Genomic DNA, 22175 nt, shown 5'->3' with positions numbered 1-22175 from the left:
ATCTACAGCAAGCAACGTTTTGATCTTACATTTTATATTTTTTTAGTGCGAACTAATCTTAAAGCCAGTCGTTATCAGAAAAATATTAAAATCGTAATTTCTGCAATAAAAATATCTGTTATGTGCCTTGTCACGCAAATATTTTTATGATGCATTGCATGTTAGTATTTTTTTACTCATTCGTATTCTTAAACCGTGATGTATAAAAATTGTTGCAATCTTTTGCAATAAGCTAACTCTAGCGCACACGCGCATATTTCTCTTGTTCCTCAGCAGTAGTATCCTCGGACGTCCCCACCCCAAACCATGTAACACCCTCTCCATCTGCTCGCGTTTTAGCCAAGCGTCAAGTCGTAACCCGTTCAATTCGCATTCGACCGACGTCTTGGTTTAAAGAATCACGGGGACAAGACTTTTGACGATGACTTGATTTCTGCCGACTGATTGAACTGAACTGCGGTTACCAGCAGAATACTGCGCGTATTGCGGGGCGAAAGAGATAAGTGCGAGTGATTTGCTCCAGCCCGTCGTTTGTGCGTCGCGAGTTTGTTCGTTAAATCTCGGCGAGTGACAAAACGCGATATTTTGAAAAAAAAAGAGAGAAATACATTATAAACGAAGATCTCTGTAGATTCATCTAGATCTAGATTATAGTTAGTAGTTTATTAAGCCACGATTCTGCCGTTCGAACGATTCGTGACTTTGTCAGATTTCTCGATTCAAGATGAAGCGACAACAGTCTCAAGAACAGCAAAAGCTACAACAGCAACAACAAATCATGCAGGAACAACAACAACAACAATACATCCAGCAACGGACGGAAAGACAAATCACGCGGCAACAGATCACCAGTCAGCAGAGAGGTCAGTCGCGATAATGCATAATGATCATACTCTCGAACAAGACGATCTATCGAATAGAAGGAACTCGAGGAAGAAACACGTTATGAAATATGAAATATTTTATAACCGCATGAATTAAAAAAAAAATTACATTTTATATATTGCAATTTTTTACAAAAAGGTTCGCAAAAATTCTGATTTACAGATTGCGGCATATATTTTTACGATTACTTTTTTTAAATTTTTTATTGGAAAAGGAGCGATTAAATTTTTATATACTTTTGGCGAGCATCTCATCAACGTATACGTATTCTATTTCCGAGCAAGGAGCACCGTCCGTGCGAGAGCTCTAAAAATAGTTCTTCGCGCACTTCGACGTGACCGTCTCATAAAATTCTTTCACGCGCCCCCAAAGAAGGGTGACGTTACGTTACCGCCATCAAACAGAAACATGCATAATATGTTTTGGAGCGCAATTCATACAATTTTCTTCTGTTAACAATTTGTTTCGGAGTAATCCTCTAATTTCAATAGGTGGAAAATATTTTATTATTATTGCAAAGAAGGGAAATTAAAGGGAGCAAAGTTTCTATATTTAGCTTGATATATTGCCAAAATTAATCTTGTTATATTTCAAATATTATAATATGCTTAATTATTAAAAAGAAATAATATAAAATTTAATATAATTTTGTTTATATATTGAAATTTGCAAAAATTTTATTATTTCATCTTTTCTTAGGCATAAATTAATTTTTGATTATCCGATTAAAGTAATCAAAAATTATTATTTTGCAATTAAAAATCAAAGGTAGCATTAGACTAATCATGCTGATAAAAGTAATGTATTAGAAAATCTATAAAATTAATTGTAAAATTTTCTTTCGAAAGATATTTATTATGATCTTGTTGCGATACGGGCATAGTGCCAAATTTTCTAAGGCGATCAAGATAAAAAGGTGTGCTTGTTATGTAGTGAAAAAGAAACGGAACCATGAATTATATTCATCTAATAATATTCTCTTTGTGCTTATTTTTCTCGATTCTAATCTATACTTATTTATTAAAGTTTTTTATAATAAATGATTTCACACAGAAAATTTCAATTTCAAAGATTTTTACAGAAATATGAAGAACGATGTTTTTGCGCATTTTCTGTCTTACAAATAAATTTTTTTATATATATATTTTATATATATATATATATATAAGATTACAGATTTAGATTTCCGTTTTATCGGAGATAGTTTCGCTAGAGCACATTTGCCAACTGCGTTATACATTAAAGAATGGAGAAAATGAAATGTTGTGTTGTTGTTGGCTGCCAAATGACATAAACACTTACAAATTTATGAATCTTGCTTGCATCGATGTGCATCGAAATGTATAAGATTATATTTCAACGTGCGTAAAACTTAAAGACAATGAAGTACAGTAAGCGACTCCGTTACGCTAGTAGCGTTAAACTACCTGTCTTCATATATACAAAGAAAAATTAAATAATTCACGTGTGAGAAAACTTCATTAAAAATGTTTGCACAATTAATACTATTATGTGATACAAATATATTGTTTCACTTTAATTAATGAAAAAATATATATGTTTATCCATAAATTATATGGAATAAATATCGTAAAATAATCTCTTTCCGCACTTACGTATTTATCGTTATGTAAAATTCAAAAATTAGTTAATTTCTATATAATATTCGCCAATTTTGCGAAATTTCGACATTTTATTCGAAACAGCTGATCGTCTCAGTGAACGCCTCTCAATGTCATCAGTTCGAATTGTGACAAATAACAAAACCCATCCATCAAAAAGAAAATGACAGTAGGAAACGAGGAGAGAAGTAAAGAGAAAATAATAGAAGAGAGGAGACAGTTGTTTCAAATTTGAAATTTTGATATGCACTATATATTATATATATAGAACATATTAACGATTGTGCAAAGTGTATGCAGATGAAGAGGAGAGAGAGAGAGAGCATTAGACTCGGATTTTATTTTGGTCAGTGACTGTCTTTGCGTAACGAGAAACGAGATTGGTCCGGGCACGGTGTACAAGCATCGCGACGCTGCGCGTCGCGGCGCTCAGCGTCGAGCAAAGATAGTTGCGCCTAAAATGGCTCACGGTAACGTGATCCCCATCCGAATGCAAAAATACAATCCTGTATTCGTAGCGTTAGAGTGTACGTTACCTTACGTCTTCGCCCCCTTCGCGGCTTCCGCGGATCGCGAAGCGAACGATGCGTAGCTGTACATAAAAAAAAGATAAATTTTAATTATAAAGCAATTCATTAACTTATAAATTAATTAAATTTAAACGTAAGTTAAAAATGCTATATATAATTAAATATATATATATATATATATATATATATATATATATATATATATATAATCAAATTAAATTTTGCTTCAGAGATAATCTCTGCAAATGGTTCGTAAAGATGTAAACCATTTAGAAAGAAATATCTATTAAAATTATTTAAAATTATATTTTTTGTTATACATTTTTGTTATACCACAAATTTAATTTCACTCTTATATTTTTTTTATCATTCAGGAAAAAAGATATCTAATTGTTAGTTATCTTTCAAGATTCTCTTATTTATTGAACAAAATTATATACACTGTCGAATTTAAATCGTTCTACATAATAAGTTTTTATGCGTATACACACATCTCTTCCTTCTTCGTATATAATTCTTCTGTCGTACTTTCCAATTAGGGTAGAACGAATCGAGGAAACGAACCGTTGACGCCGTTTTTTTCCTGTCGCCGTTACGCGCGATGACGCCGCACTTTTTCATTAAGTTATGTCTACATCACCATAAATTTAAACCAATTTACTCATTAGCTCAAAAACGGACCATTGCGAAAATACGTGAGAGAGAATATAGTTCTGCGACTTGAAAAAAAATCAGATCGAATACACACGCAATTTTACATAGATTTGTTTTAATTATTATTTTGATATTTAATATTGGTCGCATTATTTGCTGGATTAACTTTTATTATTTTTTTCCGCAGTTCAAGGGGAGATTGTAATGCAAACGACGCCAACGATACCAGTGTAAGTATCATGTTATACTTAGTGATTATAATAATCTTAAAAAAAATATAATTGTTATTTTAATGCGGTCTCCTTGATGTAGATTTACCGGTAAACCTGGCGATCCATCACCGCCGATTTTCGAGCGAATCTTTAAAAATGCGAGATTCGCGCAGGGCGGCAACGCGATCTTCGAAGGCTGCGTCCGAGGCAATCCGAAACCAACAGTTTCTTGGACGCACAAAGGAATACCGTTGCTAGAATCGCGAAAGATTCGTATGTCTTATGATGAATATACCGGAATTGTCACACTCCAAATTAATCAGATTGGTCCAGGGGATGAGGGCGAGTACACGTGTAGTGCGAAGAATCAATTTGGTAAGGATTTCTTCTACCTGAAAATTCAATTTTAAATATTTTTTTTTTCCTAAGGTTAAAATAAAACGATGCAAAAATTATTGTTCTCTTCATTTTTTAGGAGAGGCGATTTGCTCAGTTTACATACAACCAGAGGGATTCGGTCCTCCAGCGCAACAGCTGACAGATAGCTATAAGAAGGAATTTACGCAAAGCGTTCAGTCGAGCGAACAGAAAATGCAGACTGGCAATCAGGTCTTCCAACAACGCAGTTATCAACAAACGGTAGATAAACGAAGTTACGTTAATGGCACGACTACGAGCATCGAAGATTTTAAGGTATTATAATTAGATGTTCTCGTTATTTTGATAAGGTTCTTAAGATAGGATAATGGTGCTTAAGATAACACTTTGAATATGCAGGTTGATACTTTTGAATACCGATTATTGCGCGAATCGGAGTTTCGGGAATCGATCACTCGCCGTTTCGTGGGTGAATCCGATTTGCAAATTTCTACGACAGTTGATCGTACCTTAGGACCGATTGCCCCTCCGCAAATCTCTCAGAAACCGAGAAATTCGAAACTCGTCGAAGGATCGGATGCCGTCTTCACCGCGAAAATAACGGGCAATCCTAAACCAAGGGTGAGTTTATGCCGTATTTCGAAAAAGCACATTACATTTAATTTCACACATTTTATTCTATAATTTAATTCTATATTTCTATACGATTTAATTCTATAATTCTTTTTATCTCCAATATTTTATATAAACGAAATATTAACTATTGTATAGTAAAATACTTAATATATGTATTATTAATTAATAAAACATGCTGGTGCAGTTAACATGGTTCAAGAACGGCCAAAGAATCCGAGATACCCAACGCGTGGAGACGAGTTATTCGAATCAGCAGGCTACCTTACGAATCCGAGTCGCCCTGCCGGAAGACAGCGGTCATTATACATTATTGTGCGAAAATCCCCAAGGCTGCACCGTTAGCTCCGCTTATCTGGCAATTGAGTCCAGCGATCAAGTAGATCAAGTTCCGTATCAAGTGCAAAGAGAATTCATTAAGACTCAACAAATGGAATCGACCGCTGAGTCTACTGACTCTGGCAAGGTTCTGCCACCGAATTTTGTTCGCACCATCACAGACAGAGAAGCTACCGAAGGCAAGATGACGCGGTATGTTTCAATTTTCTATCATTTTAATATTTTTTTAAAACTAAATATCATTTTATTCGAGATATTAAGTTATTATACATTATTTTCAGATTTGACTGTCGCGTAACTGGTCGTCCGTATCCCGAAGTCACTTGGTACATAAATGGTCAACAAGTCGCAAATGACATGACTCATAAAATCCTCGTAAATGAATCCGGTAACAATTCATTGATGATTACGAATGTGAGTCGTGCCGACGCCGGCATAGTAACATGCGTCGCTCGAAATAAAGCTGGTGAAACCTCCTGTCAGTGTAATTTAAACGTTATCGAGAAGGAACAAGTGGTCGCGCCGAAATTTGTAGAGCGTTTTGTCACAACGAGCGTGAAGGAAGGAGAACCCGTTGTCTTTATGGCACGCGCAGTCGGCACGCCGATTCCACGCGTCACATGGCAAAAGGTAAAATTTTTGAATTCTATCAATATGTTTCAACTGCAAATATCTCTGATTCCGATGACATTTGACAGGACGGCGTGCCAATAACGCCTGGCCCCGAAATACGTATATCGAGCGACGGTAGCGGAGCTTCTACTTTGGATATTCCATGCGCCAAGTTCTCAGATGCAGCTTGGTACCAATGTACCGCTCAAAATGTAGCCGGTTCCACCGCGACACGAGCGCGGCTCTTCGTCGAGACGCCAAAAGGAACGGCCCCGGAACCAAGACGCCTGAACTTACCCCGACCAACGAAAGTCATCGAACCAGAGTGAGAAACTTTTCGAGTGTTCACCAAAAATTAACAGATTATAATTAATGTTTTTTATTTTTTTTTCCGTCAAATTTTCTCATTCTGTTTAGCGATCTACGGTAAGGAAATGAAATAATGTGAATAAATATTTGTAGACCAGCGCCTGGCCCCGAAGTGATTTATTTGAGACACGTGGAACGTGCCAAGCCTTACTTGCCGCCTCCTGAAGAAGATAAGATTTATCCGCCGCCACGTTTCATTATACCCTTAAGGGACGTTCATCAAATCGAAGGTGGACGAATTCACTTCGAGGCCAGAATCGAACCGGTGGGCGATCCTACAATGAGGGTGGAGTGGTATGTCAATGGCAAAGCACTCGATGCGAGTGAGTATATAACATTTGTATCATCGATTACTTGACTCTCAAATCGATCTAATTAATATTGGCGCATATTTGTAGGTTCTCGAGCGACTTCCATCTTCCGTTTCGGTTTTATTTCACTCGATCTCATTAGCATCGTTCTTCAAGATAGCGGCGAATACTTGTGCCGTGTTGTAAGCTCTACCGGAGTCGCCGAATCTCGAGCCACCCTCAGCGTAACCCGTAAGTATAAGAAAAGTATTTTATAAATTTTTTTCGTAATTGTTATTTGCGTTATAATCCAAATTTACTTCTCGTTTGTTAGCACGCGCCACTATTGAACAAGCGAGCCAATACCCCGACAGTCTCCAGTATATCCAGCAGCTCGAGGATTACAACAAGTACCAAAGGCAGGAGAGCATGGAGGAGACCTCTTCACAGCGGCCGGTTTTCATCCGCCCGCTCCAGGATCTTGGTGAGCTACAGGAAGGTCGTAACGCCCATTTCGAGGCGCAATTGACGCCTGTTAGCGATCCCACCATGAAAGTGGAGTGGTACAAGGATGGAAAACCAATCACAGCCAGTGAGTATTGACATCCAGAGAGAAGCCCGATTATAATGGAATTATTAAAAATAAAATTGAATAAAAAACATTATAATATTTAATTAAATTTATTTTATTAAATTTATATTATAAAATTTTTAATATTACTTTATTTCGTTCTCTTAGGCTCGAGAATCACTAGCATCTTCAACTTCGGTTACGTCTCACTCAATATAATGCACCTACGGGCTGAAGATGCGGGTTCTTATACTGTTAGAGCTGTGAACCGCTTGGGAGAGGCCATCAGCACCGCGACTCTCCGTGTCTTCGGTAAGTTTTAATTTTGTGAAACAAAACGATCATTTTTAAACAGTGCTTTTTCCATTATTCTCAAATATTAAAATTAATCTCAAAATTATTGCATAGCGCGAACAAGCGTAACGACAGACTTGGGTATCCCCGAGCAATTGAGATACATCGAGGCTGCCGAGGAATTGGAAGCGTATCAACAGGCGATGCACCAGAAGTACGTGCAGGAGCAGCCTGAACCGACTAGCCCACCGGAATTTAAATCACCTATTAAAGATCAAAGCGGCATACGAGAAGGCGGATTTGCTCATTTTGAAGCGCGCCTCGAACCAGTCGGTGATGCCGATCTTCGTGTCGAGTGGCTTAAGGATGGACGACCTGTAGAAGCCAGTGAGTAACGTATAATTCAATTCGCATAACGCATGCCATTAAATCTCTATATTTATAAAACATTCTCGAAATTAGGTTCCCGAATTACAACCTTTTTCAATTTCGGTTACGTGGCGTTGACCATCAAATATGTAACAATACATGATGTCGGTGTATACACTTGCCGAGCTTACAACAGGGCTGGCGAAGCTCATACTACTGCTCAATTAAGCGTAATTAGTAAGAACGACGTTATTTACGACAGTCAGCATCCCACCGGTCTTCAAAAAATTCAATCTCTCGAAGATTCGAGCAGATATTCGCGACAGATTCAGGAAGAAACACAGGTTACGCAGGCGCCACGATTCTTAGGCAATCTTAAAGGCACGAATAAGATTGTAGAGGGTCAACGGGCGCATTTTGAGGCGCGCGTTGAACCTCAAAGCGATTTGACCATGAAGATCGAGTGGTACCACAACGGCAAAGCTATCACTGCCGCTAATAGAATTCAGACGTATCACGATTTCGGATACGTCGCCATTGACATCCTTCAGGTTCGTCCCGAAGATGCTGGCACGTATACTGTTGTGGCTAGAAACTCTCGCGGGGAAGCTCGTTTGTCCGCTACCATGACTGTAGAGAGTAAGATATACACCTTATAGTAATATTTATGCAGCTAAAATTTCTAAAAAATCAAAAAACTAATGAATTTTATTAACTTTTCCAGCGCGTTCTAGCATAGATACTAGCAGCATGCACCGCGGCACTTACGAGAAGACTCAACGCTTAGAAGAATCCAAGTTCATCGAGCCACATTATCATATTGAAGAAATCTCCAAATCAAAACCGATCTTTATCCAGCCGTTAAGTGATCCTAAGCCGGTTAGCGAGGGCAAGAATATTCACTTGGAATGTCGCTTGGAACCAATGGGCGATCCAACGATGAGAGTTGAATGGTTCCAAAACGGACGTCCGGTCACGGTTGGCTCCAGATTCAGGACTTATTACGATTTCGGATTTGTCGCGCTCGACATAGTACATACTACCGTTTATGATTCCGGCGAATATACCGTCAGAGCCACCAATCATCTGGGCACCGCGCATACTTCCGCTTGCGTGAGAGTCATCGGAAGATCCGACGTCGTTACCGAAACGCAGAACGAACAATCGCTCGAGCAGATACAAATGTTGGAGGACTCATTGAGGTTCGTTTTTATTTATTGCCTTGTAATTTATGCAATTTACTTGTATATTATTATTCTTATTTATTGTTCTATTTTTTATATAGGTATCGTAAAACTCAACAAGAGGAAGTCACAGTGATGCAAGCACCTCAGTTCACTCGACCTTTGCACAACATCGAAACAGTGGAACTGACCAACGTTCATCTCGAATGTCGTCTACAGCCTGTTGGTGACGCAACCATGAAAGTTGATTGGTTCGTCAACGGCCGACCAGTAAAAACTGGTCACCGATTTAGACCATCTTACGAATTTGATTACGTGGCTTTAGATATCCTCGGCGTATATCCTGAAGATTCTGGCGTGTATACCTGTCAAGCTAGAAATCAGCTTGGCGAGGCAGTTACTTCGTGTTCTGTAAGAGTTCACGCAAAAAAAGATTTAATTCTGGAATCTCAACATCCTGAAGGATTAGAAAGGATACAATACTTGGAGGATGCTTCTAGATACAAGAGACATGAACTCATTGACGAGGTTGTGAATGTAAAGCCGAAATTTATTACAAAACCGAAAAACCAGGAAAATCTTCGCGAAGGACAACACGCTCATTTTGAATGTAAATTGGAACCGGTAACGGATTCGAATTTGAAGGTCGAGTGGTTCAAAAATGGTCGTCCAGTAACGATAGGTAATTTCTTTTATCGTTAATAATTTACAATATCAATATCAATATATATATATATATATATATATATATATATATATATCCAATTATTTTTCTTTATATTAACAGAACTTTATTAACAGAATGCTCAGTTCTTTCTCATATATTTGTTAAATTATATTTAATCTTATGCATATAAATTTGCAGGACACCGTTTCCGTCCGATTCATGATTTCGGTTATGTCGCATTGGACGTAATTGATCTGATCGCTGAGGACTCTGGAACTTACACGTGTCGTGCCGTTAATCTGGTAGGAAGCGACGAAGTAAGCTGCATCTTAACATGTCGCTCGGGCGCGCAAATCTTAACAGATACGCAAAATGAGCTTGGACTTGAACAGATTCAGTATCTCGAAGATAGATCCAAATATCATAGACAAGAGATTATTGAAGAAACCACCACTCAGGCGCCTATTTTCACGACTTCGTTAAATAACGTCGAGATAAAAGAAGGCCAGCGAGCTCATTTCGAGTGCAGACTAATTCCAGTGTCCGATGCAACAATGAAAATTGAATGGTTTCACAATAATAATCCGGTGAAAGCAGGCTCAAGATTTGTCGAAACAAATAGCTTCGGTTTCGTCGCTCTCGATATTATGTATGCATATCCCGAAGATTCTGGAACATATACTTGCAGAGCTAAAAATATTATCGGAGAAGCTATAACTTCTGCAACCGCTATCGTTCACTGTAAGCTCTTGGTTATTTTTAAATTTGCTGGATTAGTTTTAATATCAGTAATCAAAATCATTAATTCATTATTTTTTATCTATAGCCAAAAAATCAATCTACACAGAGACTCAAAATGAGGAAACACTTCAACGTCTTCGCACCTTGGAAGACACGTCTCGTTATCAACGTAAAACAACAACCGAGGAAATTATTACGCAAGCTCCTGTCTTCACGTTACCGATAAAAGATCTCCGTGTTGCTGAGAATCAAGCAGCGCATTTCGAAGCACGTGTCATCCCAGTTGGAGATGCTAAGCTCAAGGTGGAATGGCTTCGTAATGGAGTTCCAATTTCAGCCTGTAAGTCTTGTAAATTTACATATTAAAGGATGTCATATTCTACAAATAATGAAATTCTTTATAAAAATATATTTTTATTACTCTTTATTATCTTCTAAAAGCAAATCGTGTAACAACCATGCACGACTTTGGATACGTCGCTTTAAACATGAAGTACGTTAATCCTGAAGATTCAGGTACTTATACGTGTCGTGCGACAAACGAGCTCGGAGAAGCGGTTACTTCTGCAACATTATTCGTTCAATGTAAGTCTAAACTCAATGCGCAATTCAGATATACAATGATATATATTTTGCATAATATGCAAATTAATTTATGGAATATAATCGACAATATTTACACAAATTATGCAAATTTTCTCAATATTAATGATTAATTATACTCTATAATTACGCTATTAAACTAAAATAGTGTTTGAAACATTTAACAAATCGCTATATAACACTGCTAATTTTATATTTTTATATTTTATTATTGCTTTATAAAATTGATGTGTTATTTTGCTAAACTTATTTGTTGGTATCTACAAATAAGTATTTACTCGTATGCAATATATCGTAATTTCACTAACAATGTGAACTTTTCTGGTTTTGCAAAAAATGAATTATTGAATTATATGCAATTTCCCTTTATACACAACTCGTACACAACTACACAAATTCTTTTAAAATGCAGCCAAGGCAGCCTTGCAGTTTGAATCACAACACGAAACTGCTTTGTCGAAACTCCAAGCTTTGGAAGATACCTCGAAATATCAACGTCGTGAAGAAGAAGAGATCGTGGTAAAAGAAAAACCATCCTTTACGGTTCAGTTGAATGGACCTACCAATCTAATTGAAGGTCAAAGCGCACACTATGAGTGTCGCATAGAACCCTATCCTGATCCCAACATGAAGGTGGAGTGGTTCCACAATGGCAAACCATTATCCACCGGTCACAGGTATAGAACTACCTGCGACTTTGGGTTTGCATCGTTGGACGTGTTGACTGTATATGCCGAAGATTCGGGCACATATACTTGCCAGGCTACCAATAAATTGGGATCCGCGAGAAGTTCGATTAATCTCGACGTGAAATGTGAGTAACAAAAGAATGCGTTTTTGCAAGTATCTTGTACTAGTCCATTTTGTTGTATTTCCCTGCTTTATATATGTATATACAACAAAAAATCAATTTTTTTATATTAATAATTTTACCTACACAATTTATATTTATAAACACCTTAGATATTTATAATTTCGTCTACACAATTTTATAAATTGTAATTTTTATATTAGAGAGCCATATATATTACGTTCTTTACTTTATTTATATTTTGCATTTTGAAATCTTTCTTCTTTATTTTGTTAAATCGATTAAAAATCGCTTTTTAGCTCGAGCATCGATTATTCACGATACACAGCATGAGAGCGCATTGAAAAAGATACAATATCTTGAGGACGATTCGAGATATAAGCGCATAGTCGAAGAAGATACAATTATCGCCGAGAAGCCTGCTTTTGGGCGACCGCTGAAAAATATTGAACATTTACCGGAAGGCAAAAATGCCCATCTCGAAGCTACATTGACTCCCGTAAACGATCCGACGATGGTCGTCGAGTGGTTTAGAGACGGGCGTCCCATTCCTCAGGGACATAAATTCAAAACGACCTATGACTTTGGATATGTCGCTCTCGATATTCTTTACGCTTATCCCGAAGATTCGGGTACCTACATGTGTAAAGCGAGGAATGCCGTCGGCGAGGCTGTTACTACTTGCATGATCAGCGTGGATTGTAAGTAATTTTATAGACTGAATCTATATTGTTTTAGCAAGCGCACCCGTTGCATAATACATCTCTTTGAAATATATTTTTTTTAAACAAATGAGAGAAAAAAATGCGAAACAATTATTCATACATTTCCATTTCTCAAAATTGATAAGTGTATAAACGAATTTGTTAATAAACTATAAATTTTTCTGATAAAAACACGAGCGCATAATTATCGATTATTTTGATTTATGCAAATAGCAAAACAAGGCTTATACCTTGACACATTGGATGCTCAACGTTTGCAAAAGATTCGAGAATTGGAAACTGTCGAAATCAAAGAAGAAGTCGAAAAGGAGGTTATTCATCAGAAACCTGTCTTCTTGACACCGCTAAACAATCTGGATCATCTCAAGGAAGGCGAGCATGCTCACCTGGAATGTCGCGTGGAGCCAATTAACGATCCAAACTTGAAAATTGAATGGTATGTTTATAGATAAAAAAAGCGTCATTTAAAATATATTAAAAGACAAAAACCAAAAATCATTGATAATTTTTATATAATCCCGAATAATTCAATTAATTAATTGATTAAATTTTCTCATTTAATAGGTTTGTCAATGGAGTTGCAATTAAAACTGGTCATCGCTTCCGCACTACACACGATTTTGGCTACGTGGCTCTCGATATTCTGTATACCTATCCCGAAGATTCCGGTACTTATATGTGTAAAGCAACCAATTTGGCCGGCGAAGCCGTTAATACCTGTACTATTAAAGTCAGTTGTAAGTATAAAGTATAATGTTAATTCAAGATATTAATTTTATGTTAATTCTGCATAATTGTCAGCAAGGAATACCCAATATCCAAAGTCTAAATTCCTATCCATGAAAAATTTGAAAACATTCATCGGCGTTAAACAAATTAATCAACGAGAAAGAGACCGTTTGTCAAATAGATGGCATCGCTTTTATAAAGAAGACTGTCGTTAAAATTTTAATTAATTCTTGCAAGCTAGGATGAGTTCTTTCATGGAAAATATTATATTATGCTTCGAAAAATCGCACGATGTCTCAAGTAATGACAAGTCTCACAGTATCAACTCTCCAAATCAAAATTTATTGTAGAATTGAATTTATTTCATTCAAGAAAGCGCATATACATAAAATTACTAATAATAAAAATATCATTAAAGAGAGAAACAAACCAGTTACGATTCCTTTTTTATTTTAGCACGACGAAGTATTCTTTTGGATACCCAACATCCGGATGGTTTAGAAAAGATTCGAGAATTAGAAGCTCAGGGTCATCCCGCACGGTTAGAAGTTGAGGAACCGCCAGTGACACCACCAAGATTTGTCACCGAGCTTAGAGTAAGTAATAATAATTATATTAATATAATGTAATTATATACATACAGTATATATAAATGATTATTAAATATAATAATAGTTAATGTATGAATAGTTATTAAGAACTAATATAACAAACATAAAAAAGTACAACAAATATGAGAGATAAATGTAATAAATATGAGAAATTTTTTTATAGGGCACAACTGAAGTATATGAAGGACAAACCGCTCATTTCGAATGCCAAGTGGAGCCTTTGCACGACGCTAATCTGAGAATTGAATTCTTCCACAACGGTAAACCTTTACCATCGGCGGCGCGGTTCCATGTGACCTTCGATTTCGGATACGTGGCATTAGATATCGGTCACGCCGTACCTGAGGACGCAGGACAATATTCTGTACGTGCGATAAACGCGCTAGGACAATGTGTGTCGTCCATCGAGCTCAAAGTAATCCCACGAGATAGTATTATTTTGGATTCGCAACGACCCGAGGGAATGGACAAGATCCGGGAACTCGAAGCTCAACAGCCATGGAAACGACCAGATGTACCGGAACCTCAAACTCGGCAGCGTCCTGTCTTTACTCAACCATTACAAAATATTGACAATATCGCTGAAGGTCATACCGCACATTTCGAATGCAGACTTATACCCGTAGGTGATCCCATGCTCAAAGTGGAATGGTTTAGAAACGAAGTACCCTTAGAGACAAGTAAGAATTGTTAAAGATATAAACTATCAATGCAAAACTTTGTTGATTCCACGAATACATTTATTTTGCTCTTAATATATTTGTAATTATCACGCTAAATTAATATTTATTATAATGTTTCTTTTGCAGGTTCGCGAATTACAAAAGTACATGACTTTGGCTACGTATCTCTGGACATCGCTCACGTACGTGATGAAGACGAAGGTGTTTACATGTGTCGCGCTTCTAATCCATTGGGTGAAGCGGTTACAACGGCTTCGATGAAGATTAAAAGTGGATATCTGATTTTATCTCGTTTATTTAATACACCAAAATAAATTTAATACGGTGTTAATTTAATTTGTTTATTCATATATACAGCCAAGGCCAGCATACAATTGGATACTCAGCATCCGGAGGCGCAACGTAGAATCGCTCAATTGGAAGCCAAGGAAGTTGGGCGACCCGAGGAGCCGGAAAAGGTCTTTGATAAACCGATTTTCACGCAATTATTAACCGGGCCAACGGAACTCTGGGAAGGACAAATGGCTAGATATGAATGCAGAGTCGTTCCTGTCGGCGATGCAAATTTAAAATTCGAGTGGTATATGAACGGAGTCGAATTAAAAATGGGTAAGAAAATATGATTTTATAATAAATTATCATTACAAGCATTTGATTTAATAAAATTGTTGGACATTGTTATTTATAGGTTCACGTTTTCACGTAAATCATGACTTTGGATATGTAACGTTAGATATTTTGAAAGTTATCCCCGAAGATTCCGGTGTCTATACTTGCAAAGCAATCAACAATGCAGGTGAGGCGGTTTCATCGATTTCCCTGAAAGTGAAAGCGCGTTCGGCTATCGCTTCTGAAAGCATACAAGCGGACGCGTGGCAAAAGATTCAATTGAAGGAAGCAGAGATGAATAAGGTACCAGAAATGTTTATCGACACGACACCACAACAGGCACCAGTTTTCACCAAGCATCTTGAGAGCTTCGATAAATTGGTAGAAGGTCAACGTGTTTACTTAGAGGCTCAGGTAGAGCCGCGAGCGGATCCCAACTTAAGAGTAGAATGGTTTAAAAATGGTATATCTCTACAGACTGGAACTAGACTTCGTAGTACGTTCGATTTTGGTCTAGTAACATTGTCAATCAACGGCTTGAGACCTGATGACTCCGCAATTTATACTTGCAAAGCAACTAATCTTTTGGGAGAGGCTGTGTCAACTTGTAGCTTAAAAATTGCCGATCGTCACTGGTTACTGGGAGATACTTTGCATCCGGACGCTTTGCCGAAAATCGATGCCTTGGAGCAGCCTCAGATAATTTCTACCGAACAACCGGAACCTACTTACGAGGAGCCCGTCTTCATCACTCACCTGAACAACGTGGAGTGCATCGAAGGTGATAACGCTCACTTTGAATGCAATGTAGAGCCATCAAAAGATCCAACTATGAAGATTGAATGGTTCTTGAACAGTAAACCTTTACCGACCGGTGCGAGATTTAAGAGCACTTACGACTTCGGCTATGTCGCATTGGATTTGACTCATGCTTACGAAGAAGATTCTGGCATAATTACAGTAAAAGCTACAAATTTGAAGGGAAGCGCGCAGACATCAGGTACTTTAAAATGCACCAGCAAACAAAACATTTATCTACAAACGCAACATCCTCAAGGAGAAGCTGGACTTGAAAAAGTGAAAGAAGCAGAAGATGCTTATCTATCAAAATACAAGAGACCAGAAGAAGGTCCTGAACACGAATATCCTAAACCGATCTGGACGGTGCCACTTAAACCTGAATTTAAACTGGGAGAATCCGAACCGTTACATTTGGAAGGACAAGTCGAACCAAAAGATGATCCCAATTTAAAAATTGATTGGTATTTTAATGGAAAACCTTTGGAACATGGTTCGCGCTTCAAAATGACTAGTGATTTTGGATTTGTTACTTTAGATTTAACGGATGTTTATGAGCGCGATTCCGGTATTTACACCTGCAAAGCTTATAATAAAGCGGGCGAAGCCTTTACATCGACAACAATTTATTGCTCCACAAAAGAAAATATCATTGAAAAATCGCAGCATCCTAAAGGTAAAGAGGGTCTCGAAGCGATCCAAGACTTGGAAGAATCCTTGAAACGACAAGAAGGAATTCCACCAGGAGAAGAAGAGGGTCAACCACCGATGTTTACGTCGCAATTTGAAAATCTAACTAATCTGTCGGAGGGAGAGATCGCTCACTTTGAAGCGTCTCTCATCCCTACTGGTGATCAAACCATGGTAGTTGAGTGGTTTTACAATGGCAAAGCTTTAGAAGCCAGTCATCGCACGAGAACTGTTTATGCTTTCGGTATGGTTGTTCTCGAGGTTCTCGGCACTAAAATAGAAGATTCGGGTACTTATACCTGTAGAGCCACCAACAAATGGGGTAAAGCAGAGATTAGCGTACAGCTTGAATGCATTGACAAGTCTAAAGGACAAAAACCTAAATTTACAACGCATATACAGTCTTTGGAGGGTTTGAAAGATGGGCAATCGGCTCACTTTGAATGTACTCTCATCCCAGTAGGAGATCCTCACATGAAAGTTGAATGGTTCCACAATGGAAAACCATTACGGCATTCCTCGCGTTTCAAGATGGTTTCCGATTTCGGCTTTGTAGTTATGGATATCGCCGGAGTGATGTCTCACGACACTGGTGAATACGTTTGCAAAGCTAGCAACAAGTACGGCGAGGATTATACAAAAGCTACAATCAAGTGCTTTGGCAAGAGCGGAGTTTACTTGGATTCTTTACAACCAGATTCGCTCGCTAGAATACGAGAACTCGAAAGTTACACTGCAGAACAAGCGATTACTCCCACTACACCCGTTGCCGAACCGCCGAAATTCATCACGCAAATCGTTGATATTACGAAACTGGTAGAAGGACAGTCTGCACATTTCGAAGCCAGACTGACACCGATAAACGATCCCGATTTAAAAGTCGAGTGGTATTATAATGGCAAGAAACTTCCTCACGGCCATCGATATCGTACCTTTCACGACTTTGGTATTGTTATCCTGGACATACTTTATTGTTACGAAGAAAATTCTGGAGTTTATGAATGCAGAGCCGTCAACAAGTACGGCGAAGATTCTACGAAAGCATCGCTCAAATGCTTCTCCAAGGCTAATCTTATTTTAGAGTCGCAACTTCCAAAAGGCATGGAAGGTGGTCTAGAAAAAATTCAAAATCTCGAAGATTCAATGATACGTACGAGAGATGAAAAGATTGTAGAAGAACGTGGTAAAGCTCCAATGTTTACTGTACCTTTAAGTAATATCGATGGTCTACGCGAAGGAGAAAGCGCGCATTTCGAGGCACGATTAATACCTACAGACGATCCAAAATTAAAGGCAAGTTTTATAATTATTTTAATTCTAGTCTATATATTATAGCTGTGTATATATTTATTTTATATTATATTATATGTTATATTACATTATATTATATTATTATATTATATTATATTATATATAACATTTATTATATTATTATTATTATATTATTATATTGTTTTTGTACGCACAGGTCGAATGGTTCTGGAACGGTAAACCATTGCGAACGGGATCTCGTTTCCGCACTTTTTGCGATTTTGGTTTCGTCATTTTGGAAATTTCTCCCATTTATCCTGAGGACTCGGGTGAATATAGTTGTAGAGCGACGAATGACTACGGTGAAGCGGTGACGACGTGCACTATGAAATGTACGGGCAAACGTAGTATTATTTTGGAGTCTCAGCTACCCAAAGGAATGGAAAGTACAATTGATAAGATCGCCGAATTAGAAGGCCTTGGAACCGCTCCGGGACAAGCCAGTCCTGAGGATGACACCGGAAGACCGCCTGAATTTATCACAACTCCTTCTGATTTGACTTTGGCTGAAAATTCTCTTGCTCATTTTGAATGTCGACTTCAGCCAATTAATGATTCTAGCATGAGAGTCGAATGGTTTCACAATGGCAAGCCTCTTCTCGCTGGCAGTCGAATCAAGACAATTCACGACTTTGGTTTTGTTATTCTTGAAGTTGCAAACTGCTATCAACGTGATTCTGGTCTATATACTTGCAAAGCAACCAATCGCCATGGCGAAGCCACAGTATCGTGCAAACTTCAAGTTCGCGGACGTCAAGGTATTATCTTGGAGCCACAATTACCGACCAATTTCAAAACCGGTACAGAAAGCATTCAGAAATTAGAAGAATCTTTGTATAAGAGGGATGAGATCCTAGCAGAAGAAGAAACACCGAATCCACCGAAGTTCACCGTCGAGCTTAAAGACATCGAAGTTGAAGAAGGTGGACCGAGTCATTTTGATTGCAGAGTTGAACCTGTAGGTGATTCTACTATGCGCATCGATTGGTTCCACAACGGTCGGCCCTTCGCGACCGGCTCTCGAGTTCATCAGATTAATGATTTCGGATTTATATCGCTGGATATGTCATATACATACGCGCGAGACAGCGGCGAGTACGTCTGCAGAGCCACTAATAAATGGGGCTCTGCTACTACCAAGGCCACTATCACTTGCAAATGTAAGTTACGCAATTAAATCAGATCTCTAAAATATTTCTAAATTAATATACTTTTATATTAAATACTTTTATATTAAAAAAAATTTGTTTTATATTATGATAGTACATAATAAAAACAATCTTTTTCCTTCGCAGCCAAGAAAACGATAGATTTCGATTCTCAATTACCAACGGGAATGAGCGGAGAGAAACTGAAGGAATTGGAACGAGGACCAGTATCTCAAGCTCCCGCAGAAGAAGCGCCACGACAACCGCCGCATTTCATCACGCAGATTCAATCAGCAACCGTCGATGAAGGTGAACCGGTCAGATTTGAATGCCGTGTGGAGCCCAAGGACGATCCTAACTTACGCATCGAATGGTATAGAAATAGTAAATTGATACCTGCTGGGCACAGATATAGAACGGTATATGATATGGGATTCGTATCAATGGATATCTTGTACGTCTACCCCGAGGATTCCGGTGAATATGTTTGCAAAGCCATCAATGATCTCGGAGAAGACACTACTCGAGCTGCCATATCTTGCAAAAGTATGTTTTCTATTTTTATATTTTCTATTTTAACCAGATTAATTATATTATAGTGTACTCATATTAAATTTCTGTTTTACAGAATTACCAAACATTATTCTGCAAAATCAAGTGCCCAAGGGTATGAAGAAATCTGAGGCCTTGATGCAAATGGAAGCGACAATTAAAAAGTATACTTCGGAAATTCACTTAACCGAAGACGATCTATATGACGCGGACAAAAAACAGCCGCCTCGCTTTGTCACGCAAATTCAAGATCAGACCGATCTAGTTGAAATGAATAGCACTAAGTTCGAATGTCAATTAGCACCAGTGGGAGATCCAAATATGAAGGTTGAATGGTTCTTCAATGGAAAACCATTACCTCATAAGAATCGATTTACGCCTATCTACGACTTTGGCTATGTAGCGATGAACTTTGGTTGGGTCTATCCAGAAGACAGTGGCGAGTATTTATGCAGAGCTACAAATCTTTATGGAATGGATGAGACCAGAGCTATAATTAGAACTGCAGGAAAACCTGGAATTATCTACGAGTCTCAGCTTCCAAAAGGCATGAAAAGTATCGAGAAGATCAGAGAAATGGAAGCAGCATGGCAAATGTAAGATTTTATTTTGTGCATTGTATATATAAAATTTCTTTTAATAACAATTTCTAACAATTTTAAAATTTATTTTAATTTATTTTAATAATAATTAAATTTATTTTAATAACAATTTCTTTTAATAATAACAAGGAAAGAATGCACACACAATAAGATGTGTAGCATTTATTTTTATGCCTAATATATGCATAATTTTAAATTATTATACGTATTCAAGAAAGATAAGATAAATCGTTTCCCGACAAAAAGATTTATTTGCCCATATTTGATTTGAAAATTGTCACGACAATGTGAAACAAATATTATTGAAAAAGTGATTTGTACTTTTTGCAGTGCACCTGAAGAAGAAGGTGAAGAAGAAAAAGTACGCTCGGCGCCTGTTTTCGTGAGCAAACCAGAAGCGGTGACCGTTGAAGAAGGCGATTGGTCTAGATTCTGCTGTCGGGTCACTGGATATCCAAGGCCTCGAGTTATGTGGATCATCAATGGCCATACAGTAGTTAATGTGAGTTGAGGAATATCATTTCTGAAATTAAACTAAATGATAATGTCGACATTTTCCCAAGAAATACGCTTATAATGTTACTATATTGACTTTATCCCTTTTATCTTCCTCAGGGATCTCGCTATAAACTAACATACGACGGTATGTATCATCTTGATATCCCGAAGACCAGACAATACGATCACGGCAAGGTGGAAGTGATTGCAAGAAGCTCCGTTGGCGAAGCACGTACAGAAACGACTCTAACGGTCAAACAGCGAAGTGACGACTATCGTGGTGTATTGAAAAATTCTCCAAGACGTAAGTTTACATTCCGAGTATTATACACACATTCGGCCATGAATTCTTCGTGTCACAATGGAATAAAATCTTACAAAATATTAGTATACGTAATAAGTACGTAATATAGCTGCATTCAACAGAGCACTTAGTATATGAAATATAAATTTATGGCAGATGTCAAATTTAATTAATTAATAATTAATTAATAATTTCTTTATTATGAAAAAAGCTTCATCGCGAAGAATTCATGCGCAGAATAACAACAATATTGAACGGATTACAATGGTACAAAAAAAGATCACACGTAAAAATGAATGAAGCGGTTGTAAAACTCCAATGACGATTCGCAAGGTGCGAGCGTGAATTGGAAAGCATTGAACAACCGAAACACAGTACATATAATATATATCGATACGACACATGCATTCCATTTGAATACAAAAAAAAACACTCTAAACCATTAAAACATAATCCCTCCACTCCCCGTTTTCCACTTGGCCCTCCAAAGCTATTGAAAATCATCGCGAGTTCATCAGCTTCTTCTGCTTCTCCTTCTTCTTCATCGTGATTGGGAATATCGACGAGAATATTAGAGCAAAATGGTCTTAAGTCAAAGGTATCGTATACTTGATTTTTCACATCGACATTCAGGATTCAGGTATGGAAAATAATCGGAAAAACATTCGTATTGTTTTATATTTTATTAATGTATTTTTTTGTTTCATAAATGTGATATTGTTGCGCTAGAGAAAACGGGTCTATTGCTCTCATAATATTGTAAGATTATTAAACCATTTTATCTATTTCTTTTATGTATTATATATGAACTTACATATTACATATTACATTTGTCATTTATTTAATATTTGCTTATTCATGCTGCATGGATCGTATCGCTTTCTTGTTGTTAAAATAATTAAAGTAATTTGTATAAGATATTATCTGTAGAAAGTAAACATTGAGCAAATTTCCCTATTTCTCAATATTGCGCAATCAATATAGTATTTTAATCCTATAATCATCTTTATTTAATCTCTATTTAATTTGTTTTTTTTTCATTTTCTGTTTTGAGATATGCATTTCCTCACCGCGTTCGTTTACTATCCTTTAACGTCTCGCACGAAAAATAAAGATATATTAAAACTAATTCATTAAAGCAAAATTCGAGT

General features: G+C 37.3%; 1 protein-coding gene across 1 annotated transcript in view; it reads left to right on the top strand.

The window, feature by feature from the left end:
* Positions 1–398: 398 nt before the first annotated feature.
* Positions 399–22175, top strand: part of LOC126854297 (titin-like) — a 78750-nt gene continuing 56973 nt past the window's right edge. The window contains 33 exon segments of the mRNA XM_050600881.1: positions 399–863; positions 3879–3921; positions 4004–4278; positions 4379–4596; positions 4681–4902; positions 5102–5445; positions 5535–5883; positions 5952–6190; positions 6328–6557; positions 6633–6776; positions 6859–7116; positions 7264–7407; positions 7504–7776; positions 7852–8397; positions 8483–8960; positions 9044–9624; positions 9808–10350; positions 10436–10690; positions 10792–10935; positions 11366–11767; positions 12064–12465; positions 12703–12925; positions 13054–13226; positions 13675–13814; positions 13993–14509; positions 14639–14782; positions 14870–15121; positions 15201–17902; positions 18078–19080; positions 19216–19614; positions 19697–20216; positions 20553–20724; positions 20838–21024. Coding sequence (XP_050456838.1) covers positions 725–863; positions 3879–3921; positions 4004–4278; positions 4379–4596; positions 4681–4902; positions 5102–5445; positions 5535–5883; positions 5952–6190; positions 6328–6557; positions 6633–6776; positions 6859–7116; positions 7264–7407; positions 7504–7776; positions 7852–8397; positions 8483–8960; positions 9044–9624; positions 9808–10350; positions 10436–10690; positions 10792–10935; positions 11366–11767; positions 12064–12465; positions 12703–12925; positions 13054–13226; positions 13675–13814; positions 13993–14509; positions 14639–14782; positions 14870–15121; positions 15201–17902; positions 18078–19080; positions 19216–19614; positions 19697–20216; positions 20553–20724; positions 20838–21024 — 12661 coding nt within the window. The 5' untranslated portion in view covers positions 399–724.

This window comes from Cataglyphis hispanica, chromosome 13 (assembly GCF_021464435.1).
Source record: "Cataglyphis hispanica isolate Lineage 1 chromosome 13, ULB_Chis1_1.0, whole genome shotgun sequence".
In the NCBI taxonomy this organism is placed as follows: Eukaryota; Metazoa; Arthropoda; class Insecta; order Hymenoptera; family Formicidae; genus Cataglyphis; species Cataglyphis hispanica.
The sequence above is the reverse complement of the archived record's forward strand: the minus strand, read 5'-3'. Positions and strand labels throughout refer to the sequence as shown.